The sequence below is a fragment of the Herpailurus yagouaroundi genome, unplaced genomic scaffold, assembly GCF_014898765.1.
Source record: "Herpailurus yagouaroundi ecotype Mexico unplaced genomic scaffold, PumYag 181, whole genome shotgun sequence".
NCBI lineage: Eukaryota > Metazoa > Chordata > Mammalia > Carnivora > Felidae > Herpailurus > Herpailurus yagouaroundi.
The window spans coordinates 32,840,451-32,851,412 of record NW_024412412.1 but is presented as its reverse complement, the minus strand read 5'-3'; the positions used below and the strand labels follow the sequence as shown (position 1 = coordinate 32,851,412).

General features: G+C 49.6%; 1 protein-coding gene across 1 annotated transcript; it reads right to left on the bottom strand.

Annotated features, from left to right (window-relative positions):
* Positions 1-3,162: 3,162 nt before the first annotated feature.
* On the bottom strand, positions 3,163-7,514 carry NEFL (neurofilament light chain). Its single transcript, XM_040490250.1, has 4 exons — positions 6,296-7,514; positions 5,099-5,223; positions 4,310-4,629; positions 3,163-3,738 (listed from the first exon to the last, which is right to left on the bottom strand). Exons 1-4 carry the CDS (start codon positions 7,340-7,342, stop codon positions 3,599-3,601), a joined length of 1,632 nt encoding a protein of 543 aa, XP_040346184.1. The 5' UTR covers positions 7,343-7,514; the 3' UTR covers positions 3,163-3,598.
* Positions 7,515-10,962: the final 3,448 nt, after the last annotated feature.

Sequence of the window (10,962 nt, the reverse complement as noted above, 5' to 3'; positions counted from 1 at the left end):
GAAAATCTGCTCTGGTTCCGCAAGGATGCATCCCAACCTGACGGCCAAGGAGAAGCAGTGTGATGTACTGGTTAAGAGCACGGACTTCAGAGCTGACTGTGAGGTTTGAATCCCAGCCCTTCTGCAAACTAGCTGCGTGACCTTGGTCAACTTACCTAACCTTTAGTTTCTCCTCTGTAAAAGGGGGATGATAATCATACTGGACTGAGAATGTTGATGTAAGAAAGGAATTGATGAGGGAACGCATGTAACGTACTCAGATCAGTGCCTGGGACACAGTGACCTCTCTGACAGCGTTACGAAAAATAGTAATAACCAGATTGATTGCTTACCGAGTTAATGCTAGGAATGCAACTTTACAGTAAGTTGAGCAATTCCCTTTAAGTGATGGATTTGGGGGGTGAGCATAATAGTTATATATGTATGTTTCCCATTCAGACATTTAGCCTGAACTTCCACAAGTTTTTCAGGAATGTTAAATCATGAATCTCGAAAGGAACTGACACATCAGGCTTTGAACCTTTCCGCAGCTGAAACTATGGAGGCTGGAGTGGGGGTGGGGGTGGGGATATGGCCAGGGCTCCAATACAAGCAACACTAGAATACAGACGAAACGGTGATTCTTGGATCTCTGCTCTTCCCACAAGGTGTTGGAACTGGGGATGGGACTGATTAATTAAATACTCTTGCCTTTCTAGGCGTTCTAATCTGTTGAGAAGTTATGAATTCAGTGTCTATTTGTGTTCGACTACAGTAGGAGCGATGCTAGATGCTGGGGACAAAATGGTGAGCATGGGGTCTGATAGCCATGCTTCTGAAGATCCCATTAGATCTTCAGGGAATTCAGACATTTATCAGAGGATCATGGAAATAGATGCTGATTGCAAGTGTGTAAAAGTCTACGAACTCTACGTGGTCTTAAGCACACATTTAGTAGAGGAATTTAACCCAGTTACGGGAGGCTTCTCCAAAGGGATGACAACTGAACTACAACTGGGCAAGAATGAGGGAAGGAAAGAAGAGAGCTCCCGATGGAGAAATCAGCAAAAACCCTGTGACAGGTGGAGGAACGGAGGGCCAGGGTGGTGGGAGCACCGGAAGTAAGGGACAACAGGACCCACACAGCATGAAGTCAGAGAAGGAGTTCGGGGTCAGGTCATTTTAAAGACTTTGATTTTTACCTTAAAAGAGATGGGAAACGATTGGAGGATTTTTTTTTTTTAATATTTATTAATTTGGGGGAGAGTGCAGGTAGAGGAGTGGCAGAGAGAGGGGGACAGAGGATCCCAAGAGGATCTGTGCGGACAGACTGACAGCAGCGAGCCAGATGTGGGGTTCGAACTCACAAACCGGGAGATCACGACCTGAGCGGCAGTCAGACGCTCAACCCTCTGAGCCACCCAGGTGCCCCTGAGGGATGTCAATCAAGGGGACGAGATGACCAAAATTTTCCTTTTCAAACAATGGCTTACTGTAGCGTGCCGAGCAAAGAAAGACAAGAGGAGACGCTGGGTTTCCTAGGGTGGTGTCCGTGTGAAAGGAGAAGTGTGGATGGGGACACGCAAGATATGTAGGTGATTACATCAGGAAAACTTGGTTCGCTTAGACCAGAGGGATCGGGGAGAAGCAACGAGAGGTCTGAGGTCATGCCCAATCTCTGGTTTGCAGAATTGGATGAGCGTGGAGTGGCGTCATCAACTGGGGGAAGGGATACTGAAAGAGCCGTATGGGGAGCAGGAGGGAGAGAGGTACTGACCCACGTACCAAGTTAAAACGAACGTTGTTAAAGACTTCCAGATCCATTTAGTTTTGGTTTTTCAGTATTTTATTTTGGCACACAGGATAGAATATGGTACAGTGTTCTTCCTTCAAGCAATTCTCAAACCAACCGTTTCCATTTGGCGAAAGTGTTTTACATATCATTTGCATCTCATTGTGACCATGTGTAGCCTCCCATATTTAATGAACATCAATGTGAAAAGCTTGCCTTCTGAGGCGACTCCGGGTCTTTAGAGGCCACTATACTGAGAATCTTCTCGGCTCAAACCCATGGCGGCAGGATAAATAAATAACTAACTAATTCTACCTATTTGTTCGGTGACAGATATTTAACCAGAAATAGGTAGTGTGAAGAATCGGATACATTTAAATAAAGACCACTGGGCTCTCGGGTTTGTTAGCTTTTAAAAGTTGTCCAGAGAACAGACATTGAACGGAATTAGCTGACAAAGCAATCGTGTCAGAACAAAAGCAGAACAAGCGGATCATCAGTAATTTCATCTACATTCCACATCAAGTGCAAGTGCAAGAGCTTTCACGGCTTTACAGCGAACACGGAGGATGGGCGGGGTGTGTGTCTGAGGCCATGGCCAACCAGTTAGAGCGATCGCTGAAATCCAAGTATTTCCCGGTAAAGACATGCAGAGCAATGGCACTGTGACTCTGGCATATCATCTCCTCCCTTTAGTGACAGATAATTAAATTAGCTGTATCTGTAGCTTTTGAAAAGCTTCCAATGGGTGCCACTAAATGTTGTTTACTTGAAGCAGTGGAATCAAGCTAACACCACACTGAATCATGAGCTCAGGATTGCAGGCAATACGTTTGCAATGGCAACTAATCTTTGGTACTCTTGCTCTCTCCGTCCAAGTTATACATGGGAAAAAAAAAAAAAAACTCCTTCCGATTTTATCAACTGCTTGGGTTTCAACTTCTGCTCATGATATTCAGACTATATCAAAATAATGCGGTTATAATAATGGATGGGTGGGATTCACCTTCTATCCAGATCATATTATTAAGTTACCTATTTACCCCAAAAGGTGTTTTTATCATATTACACCATTGCCTCCAAGAAAACCATTCCCAACGTTACACAGTACATTTTACGGGGCAAAGTATATTGCTAATTATAAAAGAAAGACCCCAGAAATTCTCATTTACTCAAGTTCATTACCAGCAAAATTTTTGAGGGGAGAGATTTCATGAACGGTCATGACCTAAATGTATCCCTCAGAGTTACCAATCGGGGGGGGAAAATGCATTGTAATTGTTAAAATTTGGACATCGTAAAAATGTGGAGGTCGACAGTCCACTTGTATATGCCTTCGACTGGTGCCTTCTTTAAGATATTTTAAGTAAGTCAACAACCACAGCAAGAAATGACATTCAGTGTAACTTTATTTACTATTTATTGCACATCATTCGAGGTCTTTAATTTCTAACCACCAAAGGTTCAAAGGGCTATTTTTACCATGAAGTTTAACATTAACATTAGTGAATTCGTTTATTCATGTGTGTGTGTGTGTGTTTATTGTAAACATCTGAATTATTCACATTGCCATAGATCCTGAACTCATAAGCGTGGACCATGCACAGGCTGGCAGCGAGCCAGGAAGCCACTCTGCAAGCAAACGGATACTCTGCGTAAGGAAAAAAGTCATAGCACAACATTTAAAGTCCAACCTAAGTCATCTCAGAATTATACATATATTGACTTCTTAATTCATATAATATCTGGAACTCAACTGGTTGGTCGGCGATGGGGTTGACCTGATTTCGGGAGAATTCTTCCTGGAACAATTAAGGAAAGAGGGGCTCAATCTTTCTTTTTAGTGGCTTGTTCCTCCCCAGAACCTCCATCTTTCTTCTCCTCTTCCTCAGCTTCTTTGGTTTCTTCTCCTTCGTCTTCACCTCCTTCTTCTTCCTCCTTGGCCTCCTCGGATTCTTCCTTGGCAGCTTTAACATAAAGAGAAAGTTTACAAACTCCAAATCCGGGGTACGTCAGTCCACGCCTCTCTGCTAAGGTTCTGTGTGAAAACCCAAATGTCAGAAAGCCCTCCCCCAAATCTCTCAGGTCCACCTCCCCAAACACACACAACGGACGTGCTGAACACTGGCCACTAATACCTTCTTCTTCGAAGAAGCCAAAAGGCAAACGCTTATTTAAAAAAACTACTTCTGTTCTCTCGGCCACCCGACCCCCGGGTTAAACAGACTGCTGAAATGTTCACGGGGAATGAAGAGACAGCAGGAGGAGGGTATTCTGAAATGCTATTCTCAACAAACTCCCAAGCTGGGCAGAGGGAGATGCGTACCGCTGAGAGGGCAACCAATTTGAGAAATCAGACACTTACTCCGGGGCTTGCCGGATAACTAGATAAAAGGGATCATTTAAGATTCTAAAGTCATATATATACAAGTAAGACTTCTTGGCATAAACGCGGCTTCGCTTCCCCTTACCCATCTCCTAGCAAATATCCACGCCCTGACTGTTCTGGAAGTTGTGGGGCTTTCTTTTTTATCATACCTTCTTCCTCTTCGGCTTCTTCCTCCTCCTCAGCCTCCTCCTTCTCCTTCTCCTCCTCCTCAGCTTCTCCTTCAGAGGGGGGTTCGTCCTTGGCTTCCTCGGCCTTTGCAGCCTCAATGGTCTCCTCCACCTCGATCTGCTCCTCCTGGACGTGGCTGGTGTAGTAAGACGGGAAGGAGCGCGCAGACATCAGGTAGGAGCTGGTCTGTAAACCGCCATAGGCAGATCGGCCGAAGACCTGAGAGCTCTGGGAATAGCCGCTGGTGATGCTTCCCACGCTGGTGAAACTGAGCCGGGTCTCCTCACCTTCCAAGAGTTTCCTGGGAAGGCACGGGAGGATGGGGTTAATGAACAAGAACACAGGAAGTGTGGTGAATTACTTGCCATATCTGAGCCCACCACGACCCCTCTTCCCCTAATGCCATCCTTAAAGGCAAAGGGGAGCAGGAGCAGGGCTGGGAATTATGGAAACCTCATGTCTGGGGATGTTGTGCCCGACACGAGGAAAAAGAAAAAAAAGCAGAAAAACAAGCAAACACACAAACGACAAACAAACTGAAAACAGTCCTGTCTCTTCGATTTAAAGTGGAAGGAGACACCAAGAGCAGAACTCACGATCCCAGGGTCAAATTCTTCTGTATTTGTCTAATAATCACCTTCTTCTTGGAAAAAGCCAGAAAGCAAACGTCTATTTCAAAGGACTAGTCTTGAAGGTTTCTGACTCAATGTGAATGACATATGATTTTCTTCCTAAAGCTGAAGGCTCCTACCACCCCACCCTGTTTTTACCTGTAAGCTGCAATCTCAATGTCCAAAGCCATCTTCACGTTGAGGAGGTCTTGGTATTCTTTAAGGTATCGGGCCATTTCGCTCTTTGTGGTTCTCAATTCATTTTCTAATTTGTTGATTGTGTCCTGGTGGAGGATGGGGGGTGGGGGGGAATCTGAGCATAAATCCGACTGCTATCATTTTACTGCAGTATGGCTGCAAAGGCCTAACCTACTTACAACCCAAGTGCATGCCTCAGATAAAATCCCCCCTTAAAAGAACTGCCTTTTCTCTTGTTTAACCTTTCCTTACTTGGATTAGAAAAACAAACAAGCAAACAAATCTCGCTTCAGGAAGCATGAAATGAAAACAAAAAGAAATGTGTTTTTTCATCTGATGGGAGAAAAATCCTTGGTTTTCTTTTCGTTATCACAGTCTAATGATCACCGTACAATGCCTGCAAAAATATTTTTCATTGATTTAAAAAACTTTGTTTCACATTCATTAGTCAACTTGACGCCAAAATCACGTGCAAGAAATTACTCCATTTCTTCACACGAGTAGAAAGCAGCTAGATAAGAAATAATACTAATTTCATCTGAAATATTTTCTGGGGGTTGACATTGCTTTTTCTCCTTCCCAGAAAAGGAAAATCCTTTAAAAAAAGAAAAGAAATGCTTTACTGCGAACATCTTTACCTACTACAGTTTGGACTGCATTCCTGTCTACCTGAGGGAAAGGAGTGGTTGATAAAACCAGTCCCTAAAGCATGGTTGGGCACAGGTATCCTTCGGAACTAATGAGAGCTCCCTGCCGAATTTAGTAAGCAGATGGTCCAATCTGTGCCGCAAAGCGACTTGTGGTTGATGGAAGACAGTAGAGAGGCAGGCCAGAGGCAACGCCCAGATCCACCCCTGCACCCACCCCACCCTACCCTTGCAGGGCTGGGCAGCTTTAATGCGGAGTAAATTCAACTGCACCGAACCCGTCCCCTCAGACTGCAGTCGCACCCCCGCCCCCGCCCTCCAAGTGCCCCACCCCTCCCACACAGTCGCCAGGGAGTCAAGTTCTGCTCCCCACTGGCTGCTAGCGGACGCCCCCTCCCTGGCCTCCACTTCCTGGGCGCGCCCTCGACTCTCCACCCTCCCCCCACCCACCCCCACAACTTGCTCCTGCAGCTCCCTCCCCGCCCCCACCGTGTTTTGCACGGTGCTGTACCTGCATAGCACTAATGTCGGCGTTCTGCTTGTCCTCCAGCTCCTGCAGCTGCTTCTCCAGCGCTTCGTTCATGCCCCGGCATGCTTCGATCTCCAGGGTCTTGGCCTTGAGCAGGCGGCGGCTCTCGGACACTTCGTCCTTGGCGGCGCGCACCGCGTCGGTGTTCTTGGCGGCGCTCTCGGTCAGCACCGTGAAGCGGCTCTTGAACCACTCTTCGGCGTTCTGCATGTTCTTGGCGGCCAGCTTCTCGTACTGAGCGCGGATGTCCTTGAGCGCGGCGGAGAGGTCGGGCTTGGAGGACACGTCCATCTCCACGGAGATCTGCGCGTACTGGATCTGCGCCTGCAGCTCGGCGATCTCCTCTTCGTGCACTTTCTTCAGGAAGGCGATTTCGTCCATCAGGCTGTCGATGCGCTTTTCGAGCTCGGCGCGGGCGAGCGCGGCCTCGTCGGCTCCTTTGCGCGCTTCCATCAGCCGGCCCTCGGCGTCCTCGCGGCTCAGCACCTCCTCTTCATAGCGCGCCTGCAGGTTGCGCAAAGTCTCCTCCAGCCCTTCGCGCTCGCCCTGGAGCGCCTGCTTCTCGTTGGTGGCGTCTTCCGCCGCCAGGCGCAGGTCGCGGATCTCCTGCTCGTACAGCGCCCGGAAGCGGGAGGGCTCGGAGTGCTTCTGGCGCAGCACCAGCAGCTCGGCTTCCAGCACCTTGTTCTGCTGCTCCAGCTCGTGCACGCGCTCGATGAAGCTGGCGAAGCGGTCGTTGAGGTCCTGCAGCTGCGCCTTCTCCTGGGTGCGGATGGACTTGAGGTCGTTGCTGATGGCGGCTACCTGGCTCAGGTCGAGGTTCTCGAGACTGGGCATCAAGGAGCCGGAGCTGGACGAGTAGCTGCGGCGCACGGACAGCGAGGAGGAGACCGGCGCGGAGTAGCTGGAGTAAGCGGAGCGCGCGGTGCTGTAGCCGCTGCGCACGCTGGAGATGTGCACCCGGGGCGTCTCCACGTAGCGCCGCTTGTAGGAGGTCGAGTAGTACGGCTCATAGCTGAAGGAACTCATGGTGGCGGTCGGAGCCCCTCCGGCCGGCGGCGGAGATGGGGGCCTACAGAGAGAAGAACGGGGAGAGAGGGAGTGGGAGAGGGGAAGGTGGATGGCTGTGTGCGGCTCGGCGCGGTCCTGCCACCCCTATTTATACGCGGGGAGCATTCTGACGCAGCCTGCGATCGATCACGGCGCGCCGGGCCGGTGGGGGCAGCGCGCTGCTGCAGCCAAGGGGAGGATTCTGCGCAAAAGGGAAGGCGGGGGCGAGCGACAGGCGGCTCCGGGGCTGCGGCGCGCGTCCTTTCCACTTGTATGCGAGGCCTTGGATTTTTTTCCTTGCGACCCCTTACCCCTCACTCATTCCCTTCCCCACACCACCCCCCCAGCCTACTTACTCCTTGACCCTTTATCACTCGGATGACGGGTCCCCAATGGTGGGTCCCCACTCCCCACTGACACCTTAGTTTTCCATATCCACGTACCTAGGAGACACCCTCCCCCCTCTAACTCGCCCCTTTCCCCCCAGGCGCCTCCTCCACCATCGCCCCCACCCCCGTCTTGGGGTTTAAGGTGACAAGGCAGTGCCTCTAGGACATGAGTGATTAAAGTGAAAAGTTTAAGCTTGCTGGTATCGGGTCTATATGGGAGGAAAGTTTTATATGTCTTTGTAGCTATTTCTGGCACTTTCTTTAATTCATCGGTCTTTCTCCTGGTTATTTCTCTTTAATGCGCTGCTTCTGCACACACACACACACACACACACACACACACACACACACGTGAAACTGCGGCACTGCAGGTGTTGATTTTGGCATTTCTAACCCCTTAGAGCAGTTAATGGCAGCCTTTCCGTGTTCCTAGACTTTCCCATTCCTTTCTGCAGAATGAAGCCGCGAGTGTTTTTAGCGTGTTGAGGCGTGTAGGTGGGGGAGAGCGGAGAATGAGTTTGAAACTAACCGGGGGGAAGACCGGCTTGCGAAGGCAGCGGCGAGTTCTGCAGCCGGGTCCTTCGGCCTGATCCACGCTGCCTGTATCTTCTTCATCAAGCTGAATTCTTGCTTCACACCACCAACTCCGTCACTTTAAAAGCCCCTTTTCCCTGTTTTTACACCTGTGTAGCATCCAACCTGATGATTTCGACAAGCCAGGCAGGTGGCCGGTTTTCAGAGGGAAGCTGCTGCTGCCAGCCCCGAGCGCCCGGGGCGGTCTCCCGGGAGGAGGACTCAGACCCGAGACATCTCGTTCTGGGGCGGACAGCGAATAGCCGCGTGATTCTCCCCCCGGTTCACTCTAATAATTAGGTTACAGATACAGTCAGACATCCATGGATTTTCTTTAGGAAACACCCCGATCCCTGAAACTGTGCACGCCGTAATGCACATTGATACAACCCTGCGGTTTGCAGAGCCTTTCACACACATTATGCTAGAGAGCCCTGGTTTCCTGCAGGAGTGGCGGAGATTGACACGGGATAACTAAGACTTCTCCAAAGAAGCCCTTAATTTTTGTGTAATGTGTTTAAGAGGCGCATTTGACGTGCACCTTACTGGGGTTTTTTTTTTTAATAGCAAGCTGAGGGGGAAGCGTGCGAACAGTTTTCAAATAGAAAAGCCGGCACAGCTTTCCCCGTGAGGCTGAGAGGGTGAAGTACTAGGAGACGGTACCACAGATGCTCCCGGAGGTACTGCACTCCGCCGGCCGGGCGACAGGCGGGTGTGATGTGATGAGTCTTAACCTCCGGGGTTTCTTTGCAAGCTGTAAAAAACCCACGGCGGCCTTCATGGTTAGAAAGACCGCAGCCAGAACTTCGGGGAGGTTTCTAAACAATCTCTCAATGTCTCAAGTAATGCAACTTTGGGATCATGGACGTTTGGGGTTTAATCTATCAGGAGGTCCGTCCACATCAATCATTCCAGGATTTCAAGCCTGAGTCATTAGGCTCTCGGGATTTTGCCCGGCCCCCACCGCCCTGCTAAGGCCCTTATTCTGATGACTTTATATATAGCCCACATATCCTTGGCCTTCACATTCATTGGTGATCCAAGAGTGGAAAAGGCTTCTCCGGGGAGAGACAGGGGGTGAGGGAGAGAACCTACAGAAATCAGGGTTTTGCCGGCTCCCAGTTACCCAATGCGGATGAAACGTGCCAGAGTGGGTTTCTTTTAACCTGCCCCATATAAACCACATCGTTTCATGTTCCGCGAGCCGGCCTCGTACACCCCACTCTTAGCTATTCATGAATTCATGGTCTTTCTGCCAGCTCCCTTCCCTCGGAGTTTCAGGTCACCCTCTGAGATCTTAAGTCCATCGGCGGTTTTTCCTTCTTTTTTTTTTTTTTTTTTTTTTTTTTTGCCACAGCTCCTGGCTGAAGCCTTTGACTGCAGAGGCAGCTGCCCCAGGAGGAGGGCGGCGGCTGACGCCTGCTGCAGTGCAGAGAAGAAACCTGTGGGGCACCTGCAGGCCATACCCTCCGTGGGGGAGCTGAAACCGGAGGTGCACCAGAGAGCCCTGGTGGGTGGGAATGCAGGGCAGCGCCCTCCCCCTGACTGGATCTGGTGTCAGGAGAAGGGCAGAGCAACTGTATTTCTGAATGTGGATCTCTGGTCTTTTTTAAAATAGCTCCCGGCTGAGCCACCTCAGTCTCCACCAGGGCCCGCTTTACAGGGGCTCCTGAACCCAGCCTGGGTTTGGGTTTGGGTTAGCCTACTTTCAGCCTTCCCCAGCTAGGCCCTTGCCTCTTCTTAACTATTCTGTCCAGTCATCCTCCTTTTAAAGTCCTCTTCCCAGCAAGTGGCTCTGAATGCCCATGTGACCCTTGCTCTTGTGTGTAAAATGGACAACTTTAGAGAACCTGCTTAGAAAAAGAATCCTGGCTTTTGTGTCCCCTGCCCTAAGTGCTTCTGCATGAGTGTTTGTAATGGCGTCGTTATTTCTTTAGAAGAAGGCTTTTTTTTCCGGTCTTGTTACACATTTGGGCCTTTATTTCCCTTTAAGCATTTTCTCCCCCAACATAAAATGGGTTGAGGGCTGCCATCAAAACACACTCTTAGGAGATCCAAATTATTTTAAGGGCAAAGGTGATGGAACTCATTACTAGGACTCCATCTGTAATCCCCTGAAGGACTGGTTGAGGTCATTTAAAAAGTAAAATATAGGGGCGCCCGGGTGGCGCAGTCGGTTAAGCGTCCGGCTTCAGCCAGGTCACGATCTCGCGGTCCGGGAGTTCGAGCCCCGCGTCGGGCTCTGGGCTGACGGCTCGGAGCCTGGAGCCTGTTTCCGATGCTGTGTCTCCCTCTCTCTCTGCCCCTCCCCCGCTCACACTCTGTCTATCTGTCTCTCAAAAATAAATAAACATTAAAAAAAAAAAAAAAGTAAAATATAGTCCCATGACTGCAAGGCCCATAAAATAGAACCCTTAGAAACACCTAAAGGGTTTTGCTTCTTTTCCAGGGCCAGTAGAGTCAGACAGCTTCAGAAGGGTAGGACCTGGTTGCTTTTGATTTCATTATTCTAAAACCCTGGCACGGCAGGACGTTCTCTGGATGGGTATCTGTTTTGAAAAGCACCGTCTGAAATTTAGGCTGAAATTATGAGGCAGGCCCCAGAGAAGCATCAGTCTGGGGGCAAGCGAGCAGAAT

Coding starts and splice junctions, on each gene's coding strand:
- NEFL (XM_040490250.1), bottom strand. CDS start 7,342: ATGAGTTCCTTCAGCTATGAGCCGTACTACTCGACCTCCTACAAGCGG. Junction 4,630..5,098: donor ATTGAGATTGCAGCTTACAG/GTAAAAACAGGG, acceptor GTGCCTTCCCAG/GAAACTCTTGGAAGGTGAGG. Junction 3,739..4,309: donor AGAAGCCGAAGAGGAAGAAG/GTATGATAAAAA, acceptor TTTATGTTAAAG/CTGCCAAGGAAGAATCCGAG.